This window comes from Myxocyprinus asiaticus, chromosome 30, assembly GCF_019703515.2.
Source record: "Myxocyprinus asiaticus isolate MX2 ecotype Aquarium Trade chromosome 30, UBuf_Myxa_2, whole genome shotgun sequence".
NCBI lineage: Eukaryota > Metazoa > Chordata > Actinopteri > Cypriniformes > Catostomidae > Myxocyprinus > Myxocyprinus asiaticus.
Window position 1 is genome coordinate 9,223,120 of NC_059373.1, and position 27,414 is coordinate 9,250,533.

The 27,414-nt window shown below is 37.4% G+C and overlaps 1 protein-coding gene across 1 annotated transcript; it reads left to right on the forward strand.

Annotated features, from left to right (window-relative positions):
- The first annotated feature begins 2,381 nt into the window (after window positions 1-2,381).
- On the forward strand, window positions 2,382-26,988 carry LOC127421001 (sorting nexin-27-like). Its single transcript, XM_051663697.1, has 13 exons — window positions 2,382-2,698; window positions 11,072-11,303; window positions 12,795-12,987; window positions 13,321-13,385; window positions 13,489-13,593; window positions 13,766-13,844; window positions 15,905-16,068; window positions 16,670-16,759; window positions 18,733-18,882; window positions 19,153-19,281; window positions 19,752-19,811; window positions 19,902-19,950; window positions 20,912-26,988. The coding sequence occupies exons 1-13, from the start codon at window positions 2,382-2,384 to the stop codon at window positions 20,977-20,979; spliced, it is 1,701 nt and encodes a 566-aa protein (XP_051519657.1). The 3' UTR covers window positions 20,980-26,988.
- The last annotated feature ends 426 nt before the right edge of the window (window positions 26,989-27,414 follow it).

Consider the following 27,414-nt stretch of genomic DNA (forward strand, 5'->3'; position numbering starts at 1 on the left):
TTGTGTGTGAAAATCCCAGGAGATCAGCCCATCTGGCACCAACAATCATCCATGCAATTATCTAATCAGCCAATCATGTGGCAGCAGTGCAGTGCATAAAATCACGCAGATACGGGTCAGGAGCTTCAGTTAATGTTCACATCAACCATCAGAATGGGGAAAAAAAATGTGATCTCAGTGATTTGCATGATTGTTGGTGCCAGATGGGCTGGTTTGAGTATTTCTGTAACTGCTGATCTCCTGGGATTTTCACGCACAACAGTCTCTAGAATTTACTCAGAATGGTGCCAGAAACAAAAAACATCCAGCGAGTGGCAGTTCTGTGAACGGAAATGACTTGTTGATGAGAGAGATCAACAGAGAATGGCCAGACTGGTTCAAAATGGCAAAATCTATGATAACTCAGATAACCGCTCTGTACAATTGTGGCAAGAAGGATAGCATCTCATAATGCTATTCTCAGATGTGGGTTGGCGCTGTTTTGGCGGCATGAGGGGGACCTACACAATATTAGGTAGGTAGTTTTAATGTTGTGGCTGATCAGTGTATCTATACTCGAGGTGGCCACTTCTAAAAAAGCGATACGCCTGAATACTAACTCAATAATTTGAGATATTATGTCATTATTTTGAAATGGTAATCTTGGAATAAAGCAATATTATCTCAAAATATTTAGATATTTTTTTAAATAATGAGATAATATCTCAAAATAATGACTTGTGTGCAGGATGTTTGTTTTATTTGACATGGCGGAAACAGGCTTCCATTCATTATAATCAGGGTTGGGAGGGTTACTTTTGAAATGTATTCCACTACAGATTACAGAATACATGCTGTAAAATGTAATTTGTAACGTATTCGGTTAGATTATTCAATGTCAGTAACGTATTCGAAATACTTTGGATTACTTCTTCAGCACTGGTAGATTTTTTCACTTGTTTTAACTATAAAAATTCTGCCAGTACAGTAAGACAAAATACACATGTTAAAAATACATTCTCTGAAAAACCTAAATATCTTATGCAGTGTTGTTTCTAAAACAAGATCAATCAAATTTATCTTGTTATGAGGATTTTTAGATATTTTTACAGGAAAACAATACAAACAATTATTATCAAGAATACGATTTTTGCCCTAATATCAAAGGTCTTACTAGAAAAAAGAAATTATGATCCAACGTGAATTTTCTTGACAAAAAAATATGATCGTGCCTGGTAACATGTGCATGTAAAATGGCTAGAAATAGCATTTTAGCTTAGCGTAAAACTGACAGTTTACACAAGGTTTATTTCTATTTCTTCTGCTCCAAACTTACTTCAAACTTACTTCTCTGTCTGCTCGTATGAATGTAACACATCTTAAGAAAGTGTTTCACTGCTGTTCAAGTGCACTTTGGATCGCATCATTTATATGTATACATGTTTTCCATCTGAAAGCACTAAATATTAAATGAAACAAATGACAATAAAATGCAAAGTAATCTCTTCAGTAATCAAAATACTTTTTGAGTGTAACTGTATTCTAATTACTAATGATTTAAATTGTATTAACGTATATTTTGTATTTTAAATACGTAATCCCGTTACATGTACTCCGTTACTCCCCAACCCTGATTACATCTAGTTAATTTTGGGATATGCCAGTGCAGCAAATTTTCAGACAGACAGCCACTCTGTTTACACTGCTAAAATTACAAAGAGCAAACCATGCTGTTGTTCGTTCACAGGAAATGAAAATGTCATGTTGTCTGTCCTTTGTTAGCCACAAGGGGGCAGGAAATATCCACACAAGATCCACAGTTCATCCACTAAAAATTACGATAAATAAATATAAAATCCTAGTAAAATAAAAAATGAATAAAATACATAAGAAATAAATTAAATGACATAATACAATACAATTAAAACAAATACATAAACAAATAAATAAAACAAAATACAGTTAATTTTCTGTATATATCCTACACGTTGCGTATATCAAATAGTTAGCCCACACCCGAAGACTGTATACATACACTGCCATTTAAAGGGGTCCAAAGGCACAACTTAATCTTACTAATGTGTGATTGGAGTTAAAGTAATATAAGTAGTTTAATTATAATGTCATATGTTTTGTCAGTTGCTAGGGTAAACATATTTGTGTTTCAATATATGACACTCTCTTACTTTAAACTCATATGACTCATTACATAATTTACCAGCGCAAAACTATACAAACCAAAGCTGTCTCCCTCTAAAGGGCCCAGTCCAAACATTGAACACAGTCTGTGAATGAAAGCGACAGAAGTCTTATGATGGTTGGCGGGTCAAGCGTATTTCTGGCCTGTTGTTTTGAAGGTTTAGTCCAGCTTGAGAAGAGGGGGTTAAAAACCCGAGTTAAAGATGGCGGAAATCGAGGGAGAAGAGAGTACTCGTCCCGCTTCTCCGACGCTGATAACCCCCGTTAACGGACCCGGGATGGTCGGATCCGGATCTGGCAACCAGACGCCGACAATGGTGACTTCGGGTCCGCGGGTGGTTCGGATTGTAAAGTCAGAATCGGGTTACGGATTCAACGTCCGCGGTCAAGTAAGTGAAGGCGGCCAGCTGCGGAGCATTAACGGGGAGCTGTACGCTCCTCTCCAGCATGTCAGTGCCGTGTTAACCGGGGGCGCGGCGGACCAGGCCGGTATCGTGAAAGGAGACAGAATACTAGAAGTGTAAGTTGTTTATTTGGCATTTTATTTTCATTTTTGCAGGGAAATTTGCACTGCACTCAGTCCGTTACAATGTATCTATTCCGCGCTGCGTTCTAACGTCGTTATGTCACAATTACTTGTAACATTCTACATTGTAACATTGTTGCATTTTTACATACTGTATAGTTATCGGTGCTCTTAACGTTGTTTCTACGCGTATAGCAGTCCAGCACAGTGGTATGTTGGCATGTTGAAGCTTTCTTGGGCCTGCATGCCAACACGTCTCCGCTAAGGCAGTAAATATATCATTATAATGTAAGTGAGGAGACAGATAAGACGTGCTAGAAGCGGCTTTGAAAGTTCACAGATTCCATAGTATATGTCTACAAAACGATCATTGGTGTATCATTTCTGTTTGCTGTATGCAATCAACACTGCGTCAGCCTTGCAGCTGAGAAAACCGCTCTCAAAGTCTTTCTGGTATAAATCTGAAGTGTCTCGGCTGAATGACTTGTTGATGTTTTGCAAAGACAGTTGCATGATCAATGCTAAATATATGGGAAATATTCTATCACGTGCTTTCCTTACTGCAGTTAATAGATGTATTGTTTACATGTTAACATCCAAAATAGCTCTTTTCGAGATTGATCATGTCAGCAATAAGCTATTTTAGCCTAGAAAGTGCACCTGAGTAATAATTTTTAGATGAGTTTATTATGTTATGTGTATTAGCTGTTTATTTGACATGGTTCACTGCATAGAGCCACTATGTCAACACTGAGAACTGTTATTAGACAGCAGATGTACTACAATGATGGTCCCCTTCAGTGAATGTTTTGTGGAACCTCTGGATTTCGTATTTAATGTGTGTTTATTATAATAGGGTGAATCTCACAAGAGCAAAAAACAAAAACATGAAAATTCGATTTGACCAGTTAAATTTGCATTATAACATAGTTTTCATGACAATTGCCCCCTAATCTCATTATTGTAATTTGAAATGTATAATGATACATGAATATATTTTTTCAATTATTTATTTAAATAATGGTACACAAACCAAAATAATTATAAGATTTACGCATTTCAATTTCATAAAAAAAATTCCATTAAATTAAGTAATCTTTAAAAAAAAAAAACTACATTTTATTAATTTAATTTTGTTAAATTATGCAATTCAATTTGATTTAATTTTTTTATGAAATTGAAATGTGTAAATCTTAAATATTTTTTAAGTGAAGTATTTGTTGTAGTGCCTTTAATTTGTCCTAATTTAAAAAAATAAATGTTATTTAGTTCAGGATGGTTCTCATTACTGTATTACAGAATCTGTGAGAATTAAAGCTGCATGATTATGACAAATCAATCGATTATTTATTGTCGATTATTTCAGTCGATATTGTAATTTTAATTAATTTAGATGAAAACAATTTACATTAAAATGCTTATTTTGGGTGGATCAACTGCATGGCATTTTTTATTTTGTTTTATGTAGAACACACATCCCAAAAAAAAAAAAAAATTTAAATATAAAAATAAATTACTTGATAGCTGTTTTATCAGTAAGTGAAGACGGTGCTCAAATGGTCGACTTCACATTGGTCATTTTATCAGCTTGAAAAATAAAACTGTTATTAAAATTTAGAAAAATATATACACAGAAGCGAGCAGCAGACTTGTGATTGGTTACAATGCTTAACCGCTGCAAAAAAAAACACACGTTAAGGGCACCTACACACTAGGGAAATCTTTCATGGAGCGTTTGACGCATGGGAGTGCGAAAGGTCCGTTTGGAAGGCATGTACCACACAGAGAAGAGGTGGTCATGGATAGAGATGGCTATTTAACATAGATCTATTTGACAATGTATAGGTAAACATTGAAACTCTTCTCCAGGCTCTCTCCCTCCACAATTAAACATGGCGGAGTTTGTTATTTGATTCGTTGTGCGGCCATAATGAGAATCGCCAGTGAGAATTACAAACAATTTAAAAGTGAAAAGTGCTTAAATTTATTGAAAATAGTGTCACAATGCAAGCAGTCTTAATGGTCCTAAAAGCAAGAGTGTTGCCAGGAAATTACTTTTGGGTGGGCCTCAATAAAAATGGACGGGCCAAGTTTTTGCCCAAATATGTTTTAACAACATTTTCCTTAACAGCAGTGAAGTGCAGGGGCCTGGGTAGCTCAGCAAGTAAAGACGCTGACTACCACCCCTGGAGTCACAAGTTCGAATACAGGGCATGCTGAGTGACTCCAGCCAGGCTTCCTAAGCAACCAGTTGGCCCGGTTGCTAGGGAGGGAAGAGTCACGTTGGGTTAACCTCCCTATGGTCACTATAATGTGGTTCTCGTTCTCGGTGGGGTGCGTGTTGAGTAGTGTGTGGATGCCATGGAGAATAGCATGAGTCTTCCACACACGCTAGGTCTCCGCGGTAACGTGTTCAACAAGCCACATGATATGATGCGTGGATTGACGGTCTCAGACACGGAGGCAACTGAGATTCGTCCTCCACCACCCGGATTGTGGTGAGTCACTATGCTACCACAAGGACTTAGACCACATTGGGAATTGGGCATGCCATATTGGGGAGAAAAGGGGATGAAACCCCCCCCCCAAAAAAAAACAACAACAACAACACTGAAGTAGCGCATTCAAACAAATTTATGATTTTATGAACTATTTTATAAATATTTATTTGAATTCAAAGAATAATCTCTATTATTCTGGGTGGGCCTGAGTCTAATTTGGGTGAGCCCAGTTCCACATCGGCCCACCCTTGGCTATGTCACTGCCTAAAAGTAGGTTTAATTTAGGTTACCTTAAGCAAAATATAAAAAAAATGTTGTTTTTATTTTATTTTTATTTATTTTATTTTTTTAAATTATTTTTTGTTTTGTTTTGTTTTTTCAATTTGGGTTGAAATATGACCCGGCCATGTTTGCCTGAGATTCACCAAATTACTCTTGGTGGTGACATGATCTGCGTTATAGAAATTAGATTGATCAGGGTTACAGTTATATCTCATATGAAGATACAGTGTTCCCATTATGTAACTTGAAAAGCAAAAGTTAAATAAGGATTCATAAGGGCAACAAAATGTGCTAAAGGTATAGTTCTTCATAATGTTAGTTCCTGTTAATAAACTAAATGTTGATGGTGTGCTGTTGTTGATTTCAGTCAATGCATTTCCCCAGGCAGTCTTTATCATCTGAACTCAATGCACTATCATCTAATTTGTGTGTAGTGGACAAACTCCTGGCTATGTAATCAAAGAGACCATTCACAATAGTGTCACCGTTCTTGTACTGCACACTACTAGTGTAAGGACACTAGAAGAGAAAGCTCGATTTTTGTTTTTACTGTCCCTTCTAATAAATAACGGAATTCTTGTTTAATGCAAGATTATCCTAAACCACCCCATAGTTCCTTTTTCGTCAATCATTGTTTTCTTTGAAATTTCAAAATTGACATTTATTCACAACTACTTGGAGCTGTATACACAGTAATGTGGTACAATAGCTGTTGCTAAATTTATCCAACCTTCTAATATTACATTCATTGAAAATGCCATGAAAACATTTAGGCCTTCCTGAAATTAAGGAAGGAACTGCACAGGACCATAAATAACCTTTGATAAGGGTTATTAAGGGTATCCAGGTTCTTTCATACTGAGCCTACGATAAGTGTACTTTAACATAGGGATTGAGTTTTTTACTTTTACGTCTACCCTGGATGTAAACGTCACACTTTAAAATCAAACCACATGCCATTATGTATATTGCTGCTTTTATTTAGTAGGACAGAATGTTTTGGTAAATTGCAAGATGGATGTCTATACTTATGCCTCATCAATTTAATTAATGATAGTTCCTGTAATGTGCCATGTGTAAATAGATTGAAATATTGGCATTCTATGAATATTCATATTTATTTTTATTTTATAATGATAAGAAATTCATCTGGCTCATATCTGGTTTGTTTATTTGGACGCTTTAATTCATCTTTGAGGAAAAATGGACAATGTCAAGCAGCCTTTATACTAGGGCTGGGCGATTAATCAAATTTTATTTTCAGTTATGATTTTGGCTTCCAACAATTATGAAAACAAGATAATCGAGATAAAACGATTATTGTGCCGTATTCCGTTTCGCAATGAAACACCCCGGCGTTATATCTTTAAAGCATCCTTTATTAAAGTTAAAATAATAAGGAAGCGGGTTATGAAAATAAACTCGGAAACTGGCATTTCTCTGTGCCGTCAGCACCGTATCTATGAGTTGCTTGAAGAGATTGAATCTTCTCCCGGCTGATGCACACTCTGGCGTGGGGACACTCGTCACTCACACGTGTTTGCTGCAGCTGGATTATAACGTGATGGCTCGCGACGTAGTGAATCATAATATATGTCACGTTCTCTGTGTGTATCTTAAAAAAAGTTTTTTTTTTTTTTTGTGAGTTAAAGATGGATCGAATTGAACATAAAGGTGAGAGAGTCTTACATTATACACTGGAACAAAATACATTTTTGATCAGTCATTTTTGGCTTGTTTTCCAAAATAATATCTAAAACTCATTTAAAACAACGTGCATTTACTTTAGGAGCTATACTGCAGAAGAAAAAAAATTTATTGGAGAATGCTGAATACAATATTTAATCAGGGCTCGACATTAACGCTTGTCCGGGACAAGTGAATTTTTGAAGGGGAAAGTGAAAGAGAATTTCACTTGCTCGACCGGACAAGCTAACTGATTAAAACGTCAATAACGAAAAAATAACCAGATGTATTTGTGATAGCCTAGGCCTGTGTTACTTATTAGAAAGTTTATATTCTTATTCTGCTGTTGAAAGTAATCCAGAGCACGTCATTTTTATAATTACATAGCTAATGATTTAGTAACAGCTGCGCCCTGTTTGATTGACAGGCGGCGTATGTGTGTGTGTGCTGAACATGCGTGTGTTTTCCGAAAATGCTCGTGCTAATGTGTGCCTGAACAGTCAGATACGTTTAAAAATTCCACCAAAATGCCCGTCTTGGTGAGATATTCATGTAAACACAGAGAGTGATGTCTAAAGTGAGCATAAACAGCAAGAGAAGAAAGCAGATTTGTATTAAAATGTCTGACTTGTGAGTATAAATGTAAGCTATATAGACCTGCTGCCGTCTAGTGTGTCATTATAATAATCAAACAATAATAACAAGAAAACGAGAAAACACTCACTGCTCTTGACTGTGTAACTTTAGTAGCTTTAAAAAGTATTAATGTATTATAATCATACAATGAAGACCAGTAGTAGTTTCGTGTTGCATTTGAATACTTGAAACTGCAGATAAAAACCTTTAAAACTGTAAATTTTATTTATTTTTTATTTTTTTTACTTTTTGTTCTATTATTTTGAATCTATTTCTATTCATTGCTGTTTTTTATTGTTATTTTATTACTGACTGTTTACTGGTCTTGAATAATTACTTAAGAACTTGATTATTCCATAATTAACATATTAGTTGGTGTTATTATCTGTTGTGCTTTTGAAACTGGTATTAAGAATCATATAATTTCACTACCAGCTACTGAGATTTTGGTATTGTGATAATGTATAGCCTTTATTGTACATGGTAGATCTTGCTGCAATAACATGATGAAAAAGTAGAACTCATTCCACAGAAGTGTGAGCACCCTTGCTGTAAATGATGACTATGGAGGCTTTTCATACATACGTACCATACGTAGCATAAAATAATTATCACATGACAATAGCATCCTCCCCTACCCAGTGCAGTTTACTTTTCAAGTTCAATGAAATTCACTGTTAAAAAGGCAAGGTTTTTTTTTTTTTTTTTTTTTTTTTTTTTTTGAGTTCAATAAATGCATGATGTTTCTAAAGTCAGTGAGTAATCATGTTAAATAATCGTGATCTCAATACTGACCAAAATATAACCGTAATGCCTAAATATTTAATCGGCTCATGGCTGTTTTCCTGAGGAACTCCTTTGAGGAAGAAGGAGTGAGTTTATAAGTGTTGGGTTGTTTTCCGTACAGATCTTCTCTTCTGTCTGTAGTTAAATAAGATAAACATAAATGTTTATGTCTAAGAAAAGAAAGAGAAAACGTATTGAATTGTTTCTTTAAAAGACAACATGCAAAATATGTTTTATTCTGTCACATTTTTTTAAAAACAGAAATCGTACTTCCCATCTGAAATTAGCAAACCATTGCTTGTTTGCGGTCATTAGCTGGTCATGTTAATCTAATGTTGCACAACAGTTTTTCCTGTTCCATATTCATTATTCAGCACGTTCAAGTCATTTTGCACAATATTTTTACATTGAATTGGATTCAATTTCAATGTTATGGCCCAGTAGCTGGACAGGAAGTCCTGTTGAGATGTAAATGCATTATTGGTGTAAAGTCATAAATGGCGTAAGAATAAACTGATTGACAAAGGTAGACTTTTGCCAGTTTCCTTGATTTCACGTTGCATGTAAACACCTTAACTGCCATTTTTACCAGCTTATCCAATATGCACACGGTTTGACATCAAAAACAGAGAATAATGCATTTTTTTTTATTTCATGTAAATGTGGATTTCTTGCTTTGTCTTATTTTGATGCTATTTGCACCCTGGTGCAAATAATAGTACAGTATATGCTATATACACCCCAGTGAAAATAGTGGCAAATATTATTTGCACCCTGGTGCAAATAATGGTAGATACTAATTGCACTCTGGTGCAAATAGTGTCAGATACTATTTGCACCCATTTAACACTTAAGTGTGTTTATTGTTTATTTAGAGTCCCACAGACACACTACATTAACCTCTCCCCCTAAACCTAACCTTAACCTTACATAAAAAAAGAGCCTTGGTTTTACTACAGTAACCATGGTTTCACCATGGTATTTTTTGTAATTTACAGTAACCACAAAATTAACCATGGTTACTATATAACCACCATATAACTGTACTAACACCATAGTTATTTGCATTAAAACTATGGTTTCTGCCAAAAAAAACATGGTTACTACAATATTACTATAGCAATACAGTCATGTAATCTACACACAAGCGACGCTGAGCTGCTGGATCGACAGACCCCGCCTCTAGCTCAAACCCTTCTCTGCACTCCCTGACATTCACCATGACCAAATTACTGCGACGAAATCAACATTTATATTCATTTTTATCTATTATTTTAAGTAGTATTAAAGGAAATATGAAGAGTGGAAACAGGAAATCAGATAGGAAAAAGAGTGGGACAAAACATGGTTTCGAACCACGGTTGCTCGGACAACAGTACACATTCTTACACCGTCTTTACATCCCACGCCACTGCAGCGACACCTATTGTTTAGTTTGACATATATTTCTGTGGTTCCACCAGACTATTAGGGTGCAAATAGCTGCGCTGATTTTTGGGAGTAATCAGCATACTGGTGTGAATGCAAACGAGCTCAACGGTTGACATGTTGGGTAAAGTGGCAATAAAATAAAGGGTGAGATGGACGATAATACAGTAAATTGTCCAAAGAGAGTCCAGTCTATGGAAAACTACACAATAGTTTTCACTATCGTTTATTTGTCCTTTTTAAACTTTCATTTGTTTTTCATCTTTTTGTGTAGTCAAATCAAAACAAAAACCACATGGATTGTTTTCTACAGTAGAATGGCACTGTTGTACTGAACACGATGTTCTAAACAAGAATTGTAATGTTTTTTTTTTTTTTTTACGTTCATCTGCCTCTTGTTTTTCACCCGTAGAGGAGTATTGTATGTCAGCTCTCCATCTACCTGTCTTTATCCACTTAATTTTTACACCCCCCTTATGAAATATATCTCCCTCACTGTGTGCCTCCATCTGTTGCCTTATGAATTAGTGATGGTGGGAATAAGTGATGGACAGATGGCATGAGCTGTGTGTGGTTTACAATGATTTCTAACTATACTGAGATGCCATTGACCCTCAACCTTTATTATCTGAAATCACACAAACCCATATGAAATAAAAAAAGAATGCTCTCAAGATCATAACCAGAGACTGCATACGCAACGGCTGGCAAATTTGGAAGGTGCTATAGCATATGCTTCTGTGGCGGGGGGGCGTGGTCATGTGTCTGTCTGCGGGAGAGGGAAAGCGGTAAGACTCGTCACCTGGGCTGTAATTACTCCACTCTCTCTCTCCTCTGCCGCTCTGGCGGGTCATTATCAGGTCTCCCTCCACCATCACTATAATGAGAGACAGGTTTTGGAGTAATTACAGCCCAGGTGACAAGCCTTACCACTTTCCATCTCCTGCAGACAGACACATGACCACGCCCCCCCATGCCACAGCTTCTTTTTAAATATCTGAACATTTCACCCCTGAAACATGACCCGTTTTCTCCATCTCTCCTGCAGTAATGGTGTGAGCGTGGAGGGGGCGACACACAAGCAGGTGGTGGATCTGATCAGGGCTGGAGAGAGGGAGCTGGTTTTGACTGTACTCTCCGTGCCAGCACAGGAAGCGGAAGGTCTCGATACCAGTGAAGAAGGCTCTGTGCTGCCCAATTATGACTACGGTGACAAGCAGGCAGTCCCCATTTCAATCCCTACATACAAACATGTGGAGCAGCACTCGGAGAAATTTGTGGTGAGTTCCGCATGGGACACCGTTTTGAATGCACCAACTAATCCCGTTTAGCAAGAGAATAAGAGTAATGTTGGTAAATTTACTTCGTAAATGTTGCCCACATAAATTCCAGAACACTCCAAAACGGCTTCAACTAATGTACTTCGCAAATGATGTAAATTTTATTAACTTTTGAACAAGGGCGTAGCCATGAAATTACTTTCGGTTGGGCCTCAGTAAAAATGCTTGGGCCAAGTTTTCTCCAATTATTTGGTTTTTTTACAAAATTTTCCTTAACAACAGGGAACCGCCGCATTCAAACAGTTCTTTCACACTTTTAGAAATCAGAATTTATGAATTTTTTTAACTATTTTATAAATATATTATTTGAAGTCAAACAATAATTCCTAATAATTTGGGCCTGGGTTTAATTCATGTGGGCCCAGTCCCACCTCGCACCATCTGTGGCTATGCTACTGCTTTGAAATTGTTGTTGTTGAAATTTACGTAATAGAGTGGGGTTCTAGAAGTAAAAAAACCCATTTATTTTCTCAATGGGTGAATTGATTTTTAATGATGACGTATAAACCTTTAAAATAGTCCGACAATGAGCTCCAAGGTTGTTAATCGATTGTTTATAATTCTGTTGAACCCATCAATCTGCATTTTTTCATTGTTAATAAATTATGTGTAATAGTGGAATATCTGGTGAAGGACTACACTCATGGTCCAGCAGAGAAAGTTCCACCAATCAGAGAATGGTGGCCAACAAAGCAGGGCAAACAAGCTTTGAAGCGATCGCATTAGTCGATCTGAATGATGCAGTCGAGTCAATCTCCCTACACTCTCAAACTACTTGTGTATTTGCAAATATCTGAATATTTTGCAATGAAATTAAAATATATTTTTACTACACTTATAATAAACTACAATAAATCAGTAGTTTTATATTTGCCCTTTGTTTTTAATTTGATTACGTCATTCGCAATGCTTCATGGGATTTAGTTCTTGCCCTCATTGAAGACAGTAAGTATGCAGTTAAATACCGTTTACTTCTTTGTCCGATTTTCAAAAAGTTTTTGCTTAATCAAAGTTTGTAATGTTGTGATTTAATTCAGAGCTGGTTGGTTTGGTCCATGGCTTTGAACTCTTTTATGAAGGATTTTCTTAAATCCCTATGGAAGAAATTAATGGGACAAACACTTCTGGGACCAAGATGGCTGAAAAAGTCGAAGGGCAATGTTGCGCTCCATTTGCAAGTACATTTGTTGTTTAGAAGTTGTTTGGAAATGATTTGAAATTCGTGTGGCCAACATTTACAATATTGACAATTTGAGAAGTGCATTTTGTCGAATTTGTTTTAGAATGATTGGAATTCTTTTGGTCGTCTTTACGAAGTAAATTTATAAAGTGTGCGCAATTTGTGTAATTAATTCTGTACATTTGTGAAAGTTGTTTTGTGCCAATCATTTTTTAAACGTGTTTCCAGTAAGCTCTCTCTTTTTTTCTTAGGTCTATAACGTGTACATGTCAGGCAGACAGCTGTGCTCAAAACGTTACCGGGAGTTTGCAATACTGAATCAGAACCTGAAGAGAGAGTTTTCCAACTTTACTTTCCCAAAGCTGCCAGGGAAATGGCCCTTCTCTCTGTCTGAACAGCAGCTGGACGCTCGCAGGAGGGGACTGGAGGAGTATCTGGAGAGAGGTGAGACACATTGAGCTGTGATGCTCATGTAGGTGATTTTTTTTTTGTTAAGAATAAGCTATGCTTATATGTCCTGTGAAAATTTAATAAATCTGCATTTTATTCCTTTATGATTTTTACATATTGATTTATTTTCCTGATTTCTATACACATGACTTAAATTGCTTCAGGCATGTTTTTGTTTAGTCATCTCTTTATGCAACAATGCAATAAACCATCACGGAAGTGGTTTTGTACACTCAGAGAGTTTGTGGTTGATGCATTGGATGAATGATGAAATGGTGTTGTAAAGGGCATGATTGTTATAAATATATATCCTCTCTCTTTCTATAGTGTGCTCAGTGCGGGTTATCAGTGAAAGTGACATTATGCAAGAGTTTTTGTCTGAATCAAATGAAGTAAGTATATGTGTACAAATACTGAAAGTTGCTTTGCATGAATATAGTTTTTAATAGCTAGTTTGCTCAACAACGCTCTTGATTTCAATGTCTTGTGTTAAAGAACCATAACGGTGTAACAGATGTCGAGTTACGGATAGCGCTACCTGATAAAACCACAGTCTCAGTGAGTGTCCGGAAAAACAGCACCACTGACCAGGTTTACCAGGTAAAACCTCACTTTTCAAAGTCATGCATAAGTATCTGCCCAACAACTCTATACTCATGCCACACACTCTGAATATGCGGATATCAACTCCAACACCTGGGTGGCCTCAACTATGAGATAAACAGGCTTATTCTAGAGATAAGTATATATTTTTTTTCACTCTCTTTTTCAGGCTCTTGTCATGAAAGTTGGAATGGACAGCATGATGGCCAGTTACTTTGCTCTCTTTGAAGTTATTAACCACTCCTTTGGTGAGCAATCTTTCCATCTTTCTTATAAGTGTGTAGTTTTCTGAATCTGTTGAAACTTCAAAGGAACAAGTCTAAAATTATTGAGTTAATTAGAGGTGTGACTCTTCACTGGCCTCATGATTTGATTCGATTATGATTAGATTTATAACAATTCAATTGACCCTTTGCTAAGCCCCATCTTAAAAGCGCTTCTAATAACTTACGCTGATGCTACTAAACCAAGTTTTTCTCTTTTTATGTCACTGCTGTGATCGTTTGCCTTTATTCTGATTCACAGTCTCCACACTTTTTAATCAAATTACTGTCTAATTGAACTATTTCATTTACAAAAACTTCAGATAAATATTCATTACAGTGTCACTCTTCATACCAGCCCACGTTAAAATATTATCCATTCCGTTTATGAGAATATTTTGCCAAAAACCACGTCGTTCACGGCAATCTGCCATGTTCCAATGGGGAGTTCTGCAGAGCTTGTCAGAGCGAGCAACTGTAACCAAGGGGGGCGGAGCTTAGCGTCAGTTACAAAATGATTCTCGGTGCACCTTTTATCAATACACGTACTCCATATTAAATTATTGATTTAGATTGAATCAATTCCTAGTTTGTTACTATAACTACAACTGTCTGATTCAGGATGGCTACATGAGAAATCTGCTTCTGTGAGCATGCAGATGTCAGCTTCTCCTTTCCACACCACAGGTGATAGTAAAGTGAAACAAATAGAGGGTTGCTGCTTAAGAAATCAATCAGTTATTTCGTATACGCACTTATTTGACGAGCGAGAGACCAGCAATGAGCGACAGCCAAATAAATAGAGAGAGACACATTGGGAAGCAGGAGAATAAAAACATTACCCATGTCTCCCGAACTGCTGTCTCATCATTATTTTCAGCTGTTTATTTCACTCTCTGTGCACTAATGGGTTTGAGCTTGTTTTTTTGACGTGTTATCGCTAATAAACCCTCTTGTTGCTATGTGCGTGAGTTTATGAATGAATTTCAGGATTGTAGTTTCTGTTGGGGACGATGGCCGTGTGGTTGTTACATCCAGTCTGCAATCAGTTCTGTAGTGTGCACTTGGCTTTAGTATATGCACGTCATTTGTTTTTAGCCTTTCACTCTGTCTCTGGTGCGCACATAAGTTTCCGTGGCTTAGATTGAACTCAGAATTGATTCTGAATTTTTGAGAATCGATTCAGAATCGTTGGAGAAAGAATCATGATGCAGCTGAGATTAGTTTTTTTTTTTCTCCCACCTCTAGTTTTCATGAATCTTATCATGAACAGTTAAACTCTATAGTTCCATTTCAACCAACCAACCAAACAAACATTTTGACCTTGTTGACAAGCTTGGTTAAGGTGCAGATTAAGGTCATTAGAGAGTTTTTCTGTAAATATTCAAGGTGGCCTATTTAAATATACATTAGTAAATAAATATGCATTAAAGGTGGAGTAAGTCATTTTAATCCAATACATTTTGTAAAATTCCCTGAATATCTCCTCATGGTCCGCTAGCTGTCCGTACTCTGTGAAAAAATTCTGGTGTTTGTACACAGCCCTGGCTCTGTTAATGGGAAAATAAACAAAGTGGATTGGACCGTTCCACACAACACTATTGTGCGTGCATGAATTTGGGGGGCGGAGCTTCTGAAGGAGCACTGAAGGAAGGGGTGTGTTTGTTTGGCTGTTGAGTTCAAATATCAACAATTTTTCTCAGGAATCGCTTACTCCACAGATTTACCCTAATCTTGTGGTTGACTTTTGTTTTGTTTTTTGTGACATTTTAATTTCAGTTAACCAATATAGTGCAAGTCAATCTTTCTTATAATGTGCGAATGTAACCATAGTTTGCACCTAAATGCAATGGGTACTACAGTTACTGTTACTACAATACAACATTACCTTAGTATTAGCCAAAACTGTTATCAACAAAAGAAATTACAATGACAGAAAGATTATAAAAACTTCATATACAGTTTGAAACAGATACCATTTAATTGTTTTTATGTTATTCTATTTTATTTATAGTATTTCTCACTTTGTGTATGTCTTTTCTCAGTGCGTAAATTGGCTCCTAATGAGTTCCCACATAAGCTTTATGTTCAGAACTACACGTCAGCAGTGCTCGGCACGTGTCTCACAATGTGCAAATGGCTCTTCAGCACAGAAGAAGAAGAACTGCTGCGGGACAACCCTCTGGCCCTGCACTACTGCTTCCATCAGGTCAGTCCCATCCGATTCAGATCAGCAAGACACTGTTCACTCAATTGTCCGCTGCTTCTAGTTGAATCTGATTCTTTGAAGCTTTTTGTTTTCCCCCAAAGTACACTTATGATGTTAGTCAATGTTTCTTGCACCAATAACAGCTCTAATTTTTTCACTCCTCCTCTGACTTTTAGAATGAAACAAAAAGGCTTTTTTGCTACTGTACCTTTAAGAATTCTCAGTGTAAATTACCTCTAAGAGGAAGAAATAACACATGTTTGTGCAGAACATTAAATACAGCCTTTTTGACAGTGTGTTATAGACAAGCAATAAACACAAACTTCACAATTTACAGTAAATACAAACCATAAACACAGCTAATGGACTTTGTACAGCTAGCAAAGTGTCACGTTAAAGCATTATCTAATACATCCTAGTTTAGTGTCCCTTTGCATTTTATTCGCTATATTTGCATAGCTGAACTTGGAAAAGATGCCTTCATTTGTGACAAAGTATATAATTGGCTTGCGTTCAGTCAATACTTCATCTTAACCTCAAATGATCATATCAGTTGATGCAGTTCATCTCTTACTTTAGCTTTTTTTCCTCTTTCGTTCAGGCACAGGATGATGTGAAGAAGGGCTTCATTAAAGCAGAGGATAAGGCATACCAACTGCAGAAGTTCGCAGAACAGAGGAAGATGGCAATGGTCTCTGATCCTTTATTTGTTGTAGAATTTTAAACAAGCCTGGTTTTAAATAAAATATCACTATTAAATATTTATTCAATTTAAAATGCTTATTTAAGTAATATAATATATAAACAAAATGATAATGGTTTGAGTATTTCTGTAACTGCTGATCTCCTGGGATTTTCACGCACAACAGTCTCTAGAGTGTAAAGAGAATAGTGCCAAAAACAAAAAACATCCAGTGACCGGAAGTTCTGTGGACAGAAACTCCTTGTTGATGACAGAGGTCAATGGAGAATGGCCAGACTGGTTCGAACTGATAGAAAGTCTATGGTAACTCGGATAACCCCTCTGTACAATTGTAGTGAGCAGAAAAGCATCTCAGAATACACAATGTCAAACCTTGAGGCGGATGGGCTACAACAGCAGAAGACCACATTGGGTTCCACCTTTGTCAGCCAAGAACAGAAAACTGAGGCTGCAGTGGGCCTACCATCTGCATGTCACAGCAGAAATCGAGATTCATCAGACCATCCAATCGTCTGCCATCCAGTTTTGGTGCACCTGTGCCCACTGTAGCCTCCGTTTCCTGTTCTTGGCTGACAGTAGTGGTACCCGGAGAGTAACCCATCCACCTCAATGTTCGACATGTTGTACTTTCAGAAATGCTTTTCTGCATAGCACTGTTTTAACTTGTGGTAATTTGGGTTATTGTCATCCTCCAGTCAGCTTGGGCCAGTCTGGCCATTCTCCTCTGACCCCTGTTATTAACATGCCGTTTTTGCCCACAGAACTGCCGCTCGCTGGATGTTTTTGTTTTTCACGCCATTCTCTATACACTCTAGAGACTGTTGCATGTGAAAATCCCAGGAGATCAGCAGTTACAGAAATACACAAACCAGCCCGTCTGGCACCAACAATCATGCCACGGTCAGAATCACTAAGATCACATTTTTCCCCATTATGATGGTTGATGTGAATATTAACTGAAGCTCCTGATTTTATGCACAGCAGCCACACGATTGGCAGATTAGGTAATCGCATGAATAAGTAGGTGTACAGGTGTACCTAATAAAGTGCTCAGTGTGTGTGTGTGTGTGTGTGTGTGTGTGTGTGTGTGTGTGTGTGTGTGTGTGTGTGTGTGTGTGTGTGTGTGTGTGTGTGTGTGTGTGTGTGTGTGTTTATATATATATATATATATATATATATATATAATTTATATTAAATATATTATAAAAATAATTGATTAGTTAATGATAATTACAACATATACATTTTTAAAATCAAAAGATGTATTAGTTGATGCACTATGAACTAACAATGAACAATTGTATTTTTATTAACTAACATTAACAAAGATTAATAAATGATGTAACAAATAGATTGTTAATTGTTTGTTCATGATACCTAATGTTTTAACTGTTAATGTTAATGAATGGAACCTTATTACAAAATAATTTTTGCTTAAAGAAATTATTTTTTGAACCGTTAGGATTTTTATTTGAGACATTTTTATGACAAGTAAAACAAAATAAATACAAAATAAATAAATAAAATTGGGGAAAAAAGGTAAAAAAAATAAATAAAAATGTAATTAGGGTTTTTGTTTTGCATAATGTTTACTGCCTTTTAATAGGTGCAAAAACATTGCAATTCAGTATTTTCTTGTTGTACAGTAAAAATTACTGTTATACAATTATAAATCTATTATATCTATTATAAATCTATATATTACAGTAATGAGAATGTAATGAAAATATCTATTGAGAATGAGAATTACAAAAAACAAAGTAAAACATCATAAGAATTTGTAGGGGAAAATGTGTTTGGTAGCCATGAAAATAATGTCACAATGCTAATCTTCATTGTCTTTTATAATCTTATTTTCATTCTTCTCCAAGTATTAGTTTTTCTTTTTATTTTGGGGTTAAAAGTGACGCTTGGACTGTTTCGTTCAACACAAAATAAACAGTATGTTCTATCTGTTTCAGTATCTGAGTCTTCTGCGCTCATGTGAAGGGTATAACGAGGTGATGTTCCCTCACTGTGCATGTGATTCACGGAGGAAAGGTCATGTGATCACGGCCATCAGCATGAAGCATTTCAAACTGCACGCCTGCACGGAGGATGGCACTCTGGAGGTGGGCGGGGCTAACATGACAGAATGTGTGTGCAGGAATGAGTGGCAGTGAGCTCATCAGTATCATATTTGTAGACATTTACAGTCACATGACTTAGGTATATGGGACACCATCAGAATAAAATGCTGCCCATAGAGGGCAAATATTTGGGATCAGTGTTGTTTGGGGCTTGGTTGTATATATTGAAGGTTTAGATGGACGGTATATTTATTAAAACATATCACAGAACTTGGAGAGGGCTTGTATGAACTCTCTGCCTCTGGCACACAGAATCAGGTGATCATCTTTGAATGGTCAGAGATGCAGAGATGGGACACAGATGAGGAGGGTATGGCCTTCTGCTTTGAATATGTGCGAGGACAGAAGAAACCTCGCTGGGTCAAAGTTTTCACTCCTTATGTAAGTCACATGCACGCATACACATTAAAAACATTCACTAGTTTAGACTAGTAATTTTCTCACCTTAATATTTTTCAAAACACAGTCGACTGTCTTTATTCCATGTAACATAAAAGGAGATTTGTATGGAGATGGAGTATGTTAGCCTCAGTCACCATTCACTTTCATTGCACTTTCATCTTTTTTTTCCACACAATGAAAGTGAATGGTGACTGAGGCTAACTTTCTGCCTAAAATCCTGTTTTTGTGTTCCATTGTTCCAAATGGATTTGGAACAACATGAGGGTGACTGAATTTTCATCTTTGGGTTAACTATGCCTTTTAAGCTAAAACAATTCCCTGAATATAGATTGTTTAAAATAGTTTGCTAAAAATTCAGAGAGAGGATGTGTCAGTGCTCTAATAGCTACCCATTCAATTACTTGTTTTCCAGTAATGCCCTGACTGTGTGTATATGTGCTTACCCTCAGTTTAACTACATGCACGAGTGCTTTGAGAGGATTTTCTGTGAGCTTAAATGGAGAAAAGAGGTATTTGTTAACTTACACACATTTCAGCCTTTGTTTTTGTACCTTTCCTTGTTATTTGTGGCTAATATGTTTCTCTCGGATATGTAACAGGTTGAAGAGGAGGCCTCGGACAAAGGCAATAAGAACTGTAGTAATAACGGTGAGAACAAAACCTTTAACACTCTCATTCTCACACACACAAAGTACACGTTTATGGGTTTACTCATGTGATGTGTATGTAATTGCACAGAAACCTGGTTAATTCTTACAAACACTCGAGTGTGAATATGAGCTCACATGTCATGCATGTGATCCTCATTTGAACCATCAGAGCATAAAATGAACCCTGGACCTCCTGGAAAGGTCAAACAATGGGAATTTATTCCTTTCTGTTGTGTAAAACAAAATGCAGGAAATGCATTGATTTAAATGCACTGTATGGTGTCATAGATTAGAAATACTCCTGAGGACGGTGACTATGCTTATTATTGAACTTTTGTTTTCTGCAAATTGTGTATTCCCATATTTCTCATACAATAGAGATAAAGAAGCATGTTTAGCGTTACATAGTACATACTTTTCTGTACTAAACTGAGGAAATTACATTTTCTTAATTTAAGAAGTTTAAGGTGTACAAAGTAATTTTTTGTTCGTCTTAGATTTTATATTGACCCTATTGGTGTAGATGCAGCATCACACAAAAAGTTTTCGGTTGATGTAATTGTTGAACTACCCAATTCCCAAGCATATTTGCCTTTTTTTTATTTATTTTTTTTTATTATTTATTTATTTATTTTTGTATTAATTTATTTGATACGAGTATATTATTTTAACACATTTTCATAACTACAAATTATTTCTTTTGGGGATTTTTTTTTTTTTTTAACACCTTTAAAAAATGTTTTTTTTTTTTTTTGTGGAAAATATTGCTTGCACATTTAAAACATCCCAAAAGAAGGCATAATTCATAAATCCATACAGAAAACTTGGAATGCTCAAAAAACTTTTAATAAAACAAATTAAACTTTAAACTTAAATTACAGTATATTTAAAAAATAAAGAATAATAATTAAAATTTAACAAAACGCATCAATACCCAATTGAAATATCTCGTTTTGCAGATTACCTCTCCCCGCTGGAGCAACAGAAGGGTTGGTGTCACCTAGGAGGCGAGATTGCCACTTCATAAAACTCCTCTCAAAGTCCCACTGTAGAACTGCAGAAGTGATGCTGAATCATCACACCAGAGGACCACCATAATGACCATGTTACCACGGCAACACCCCGGCGACGCCATACCAAGAACGTTTCCACGGAGACAAATGTGTGCCTTTTCAGACGCAGAGCGTTCCATATGGCAGCCACATCTCCGTGGCAACACAAAATGCCATTATGACCATGGCAAGGCAGACGCATAATAGGCCACAGTGCCGTTTCACACCCAATCAAAAGCACCAATGGGATCTGCTGTCATTTCCATCAATAGATACTTTAAACACAAGAAAAAAACCGCATAGGACAAGACCTAGAGATCTTCCATTCCAATGGTTCAGGAGAAAGGCTCTTCTTACTTTCTGCTGGCTGGAATTTCAAGAGCACGGGCTTAAGAAGAGGTCTATTGACTCTTTTATCAGGGAAGCATAGAAAAGAAAGAACGGCAGTCACTATCACAATGGTTAAAGAAATATTAATATATATGAGAAGGGGAAAGCTATGCCATAAAAAGCAATTATAGGAAGTAAATTAGTGGGATAGCAAGGTTGCCATACAGATGGTTAGTGTGATAGTTCTTTTAGGGGAAAGATGGCAGACTACAATTAACTCATATAGTGAACATTTTTATATTTATTTCAAAATAGAATTAAATTAGGAGTAAACAAGTCTGTGGGGGCAGTAACATGGGAGCTTTTTTAGTATGCTTCATGTGTGTGATTGTGTAATTGAGATCGAGAAAAAAAAACAGTTGAAAGAAAAAAGATGAAAGATTATAGACGTTTTGCATTAATTCAAGTGTAATTTCCGCAAGTTATCTGTAGAGGGCGCAGGCTTCCCATGCAAACATAAGGCCTGTATATTTGAGACATGTTCATTTCACTCTGTATGTGGGTTTGATAGTCAGTTTTGTTTATGTACGTTTAATTGTGTTTTGGCTGCAGAGGGAACATCGCCGTACCGTAACTGTGTTTGTTTTAGTGTTATTTATCGTCAAAGAAAGAGTGTAGCGGCATCCCCGGCTCCGTCATAGCGTTCCTGTTGATACGATCTGTGAAAACAGATAAATTTAAGGGACAGACTAAGAATATTGTGATCTCAGAAGAGTTTTAATAGTGTTTCTTAATGTAACCTGAGGCACTGAGAGGCCATATGTCTCGATTCAGTAATACATTTCCCTAAATGTGCTAAAATAACAACAACAAAAATTTCCCGAGGTGCTTTACGTTTGCCATCTCTTTCTTTTTGTACCACCTATTCACCCTATAAAATTAGTTTTACTTGTTGGAACAATTTTAACAGCATAGCACGGGTCTAAGAGGGGAACTTCAGATGCTCCCCTACCCAGTCGGATGGCAAAACATCAAACCCCCACCCTAAAGGTCAAAATGCCCTGCCCTGTTTAACAGTGCTATTTCTTAACAGACATGCATGTTTAATGCAAGTCAGAAGCTTTCACTATTCCATTTCAGCACAATACTGCGAGAAATCGTCTCCGGTTACTCTTGTAACCTCGGTTCCCTGAGATGAAGGGAACGAGACATTGCTGAATGCTTTGGGGAAATTCCTTTTCCACGACCTAGTTGAAGCCTTTGTATCATAATGCCAGTCTTATGATTGGCAATGGTGTTTGAGCCCGCCCTTTTAGGCACGCATTTGCCCTATATAAGCGGGTGCTCACACACCATTTCTTTAGAAGTTTCTGACTGAGGACAAGAACACATCACTCATACCTTGAAACTCTGAAGTAGTAGTGTGGCCAAGTTTGCAATGTCTCATTCCCTTCATCTCAGGGAACCGAGGTTACAAGAGTAACCGGTGACATTCCCTATCGATTCAGTTCACCAGACATTGTCCCATCACGCCGCGCTACGTAACGTAATACCCTTGGATGCACCAGGGTATAAAACAAGTATGTAAATAAGGTCGCAGGCCTGTTGGGCGGTGACTTAGTATAATATCTCTTTAGTGTGTATGAAAATGAATAACCCCACATGGTGAAAACCAGATGGGAAGTTAATCTTTGTCTGAGGATGTGTATGAGTCATATAATACACACAGTATAATTTAACCCTTTCATTCCCGAGGTAGGGTAGGTTTTATTATTTTTATTGGAAGTGCTTGTGACTTTTAGTGGAAGTTAATTGTGTAGCAGCCTACACAGGTGACTGTATTAAAATATAACAGGTAGCCTGCCGTGATAAGGGGCTCGGGCTCACCCGCCGGGAGTTGGAATAGTAAGTTCTCAAGACAAAGAGGACTCGTGAAGCGATGGATGCTACGTCTAGGTTATAAAACCTCACGAACGTGTTTTGCGAAGACCATCCTGCTGCAAAGCATATATCCTGTAGGGATATATAATTAGTCCATGCCCATGAAGAGGCCATGCCTCTAGTTGAATGCGCTTTTACGCCAATAGGGCATCTTACGCCCTGCGATTCATAAGCGAGGGCGATCGCATCGACTGTCCAGTGTGATTTTTTTTTTTATTTTTATTTTTATTTTTTTTTGTTTGGAGACGGACATGCCTTTTGTGCATCCTCCATAACAAACAAAGAGCTGATCTGACAGTCTAAACTGGCGAGTGCGCTCCACATGCATGTGCAATGCCCTCACGGGGCATAATGAATACTAACTAATGCTAACTGCTGCTCATCCGAATTAGACGGTGGAGAAGAGAAAGCTTGTAGGTGCGCAATCTGAGCCCTAAGGGTGTGGAAAGCACCTTAAGCACATAGCCTTTTTTGGGTTTGATGGTGGCTTTTGAAAGCCCGGGACCGAATTCCAGACATGAACTTTCAACCATGTATAGCGCATGTATATCGCCAACCTATTTGACTTAAGCCAGAGCCAACAGCAGTGCCGTCTTTAAACAGAGCACACATAACTCAGCGGATTCCAGCGGTTCGAACGGGGGGCTCGTGAGCTCCCTCAGCACCAGATTCAAGTCCCATTTTGGAACCATAGCTTATGAGGGGGGTTCAAGCGCCCTTATGATTAGATCGTGTCTGCCTATAGAGGAGCCAGCCTCTGGGGTGTGAAATGCTGAGATGGTCACTACTTAAACCTTAAGCATTGATGGAGTAAGACCTGCATCTAACCACTCTTGAAGGAATGTAAGGATATCTGTTATGGGTCAGATCACTGGGTCACCAAAGAGCACCAGTCAGCAAACACACGCCATTTTAGTGCATAGTGGCATCTCGTAGACAGCGCTTTAGCCTGCAAAGTGGTGTTTATTACAGACATAGCCAATTCTGGCTCGTTTGTTGCACTCCGGACTGAAAACGCTATTCGCTTCACAGTACAAAGACACTGAAATATGCCTGAGGATGGCAGCCCCTCCGATCTGGGCACGCGCCAGGTCTCAGTAAGCTCTATGTGAACCTCAGGGAAGAATAACACTGCTTTCCAAACCACGGTCTTTTGACGGCGGACAGTGTGCAGGAATCATTCATTCAGTTGAGAATTTTCCAGCTTGACAGGAGGCGGCCACTCAAGGCCGAGCTCCTTGACCGCCCGGCAAAGACACAGAGTAACTTGTATCAATGGCCAGTGCGTGCTTCACACCCTCGTTGGGGGAAGGGGCTGAAGCATACTCCATTTGACCATTTTTCCGATGCTGCAAGGGGCACCCATCATTAACATTATCAGACCCGCCGAATACGACAACACTGTGCTCATTCATAGAGGGCCGGAGGTCGTCACGTGCGTACTGCATTGGCGAAGACGCTGCATGGGAAGATCGAGGGGCTTGCGCCGGTGCAAGATCCTCCTCTGTTTCTTCCAGCTCTACCTAGTGGGCCCGACGTGCTTCCTCATGTTGTCCCTCAAGACTTAACACAGAGGAAGCGGTCGGGAGGGCGAGTGAGGTGGAATCGTCCCTCAGAACGAGGGCGACCCTAGAGCAGAGTGTCTTGAGACTCATGTCCTCACAGTGAGGGCAGTCTGTCCCCATGAGAGCTGCTTCGGCGTTGGCGGCTCAGACAGTGAACGCAGCTCTCATGTTGGTCTGACGGAGCGATGTGTCACTCACAGGAACACTTGCGATATGACATCTTTAAAAAGACGCGTACACACAAGTGGCTCTTTTATGAGTTTTTTTACATCACTTGGATGGAATATTACAAATATATATAGGGCAAATGCGTGCCTAAAAGAGCGGGGCTAAAACACCATTGCCAATCATAAGACTGCCGTTACAATACAAAGGCTTCAGCTAGGTCGTGGAAAAGGAACTTCCCCAAAGCGTTCAGCAATGTCTCGTGAACTGAATCGGTAGGGAACCGCTTAACCACATCAGAATGCCCTGATCAGTGAATGAGAATGTTTGTGTGTTTGTCCGCAATAGATTGCTCTCTGGTTAGAGTAAAGACTTTAGATTAAACTGCATAGTAGCAAACATTGTCTTTGGTCTTTACAAACTTTACAAAATCGACTTGATTGTCTTCAGTCCTGATAATTTCCATGTTTGATTAGTTCAACCAGTTTATCAATGTGAATGAAGAAAAAACAGCATGTGTGTATAGAGGTTGTGTAACTTGTCATTTTGTCAGGAGTGCTGGCGCAACACTTGTATTGTTCGGAAATGTCAAAAAATCCCAGAAGGGGTCAACCATGTAATGTTCACCAGTGCTATAAAAATGTTAATTGTTTGATCAGTGTTTATTTTGTGTCAATGTGCAGGAAAAAGAATATGAATGTACCAGAATGTATTTTAACATGGATAATTATTAATAAGAATGGTTTTTGATATTAACTTGAAGTGCAGCAGTTTAAGATCATCATTACCCTTACTACAACTTAAGACACTTACCTACAGTAAGCCTCCCTATGAGTGTTTTTTTTCTTCAAGCAATATTCCGGATTCAATAAAAGTTCAGCTCAGTCAACATCATTTGTGGCAAAATGTTGACACCATGAAAATGTATTTTGACTTGTCCCTCCTGTTTTTTAAGAAAAGCAGAAATCTAGGTCACATTGACGCACAATAGAAGTGAATGGGGCCAATCCATAAACGTTAAAATACTCATTGTATTTTACAAGAGTTACAAGAGTGTTAATAGAAGAATGAATGTAAGTGTTTTTTATAAAATTAGAAGCTCCACATCTTTGCCCTTAAACCAGTGGCATGCCCACCCAGAATATTTTAGATGATTTTTTTACTTCAAAAATGTATTTATAAAAGTAAAAAAAAAAAACAAATGCTTAAATTCTGATTTCTGAAAGTGTGAAAGAACTGTTTGAATGCGCTGCTTCTCTGTTGTTAAAAAAATAATACTTTTTATTGAAGCCCACGAAAAGTAATTTCCTGGCTATGCCCTTGCATTAAACCCACCAAAAATGGGCCCCATTCACTTCCATTGTAAGTGCCTCACTGTAACCTCGTGTTTTTTGTTTTTTTTTAAGAAAAGAAGAGATGAGCCGAATATATTTTTTGCGATAATCAACATGATGTCACAAATGCTGTCGAGTGAGATTAACTTGTATTAAACTCTGAACATTCCTTTTAATTTAGGCCCGCCTGCCTTGAAAGTATTATTAATGTTTTGAGTGTTTCCCTGTGAGTTTAGGAACATCGGTGCATTCGCATCACAAGTGACAATTACGTGAATTGACGAGCGAAAGTTTAACAGCTATTTGTCTGTGTTCTGCGCTTCATCTGTAAATTTACTGCTTATATGTAGTACTGACAGTCTTTGTAGCCTTTTTGACAGAAAACATTAATTTATTTTTCTGCTAAATCAAGGATATTGAAACAAGGCCTTTGCTGTTGTAAGTTTTGGGAGGGGTTTTGTATGGAAAAATTTATAATGCATAATTGAAGGAGATAAAGAGGGTGCATTATTTCATGTAGCCTAGCTAATGGCATAAATTAACAGTATCGGAATACAATAGTTCCAGAGTTATAAAAAAAAAAACTTAAACATGATCTAGGTTGAAACATTTTAACATGCTATTTTAAATAAAATTATCTATTGGAAAACCTGTGTCATATAATTTTATTTATTGTATAAAATGCCTAGTAATATCAGTCAGGTTATTTTGTACCTACCTTAGATGTATAGGCCTATCTACACCTCACTGCATTGAAATGTACATATTAATGAGTGTGAATAAAATTTTATACACTTTTGTGCAGTACATAAAACAGTCCTGAGCAGTGCAAAAATACCTCTAATGAAACTTTCAATAAAACCTTGCTAAACCTTAATTGATATAATTGCGCCAGACCTGCACATTGTGCCAACTGTGTATTGGCATGGCACTGCCATATTTGATAGCATTACTTAATAATTAGTGCTGGAAGTATAATTAATTTTAATGATTAATATAGTAATCAATATTGTCTAGGGCAATGATAAGCTCATTTATAAAAAATAATAGGCCTATGTTAAGGTAATTATAAATA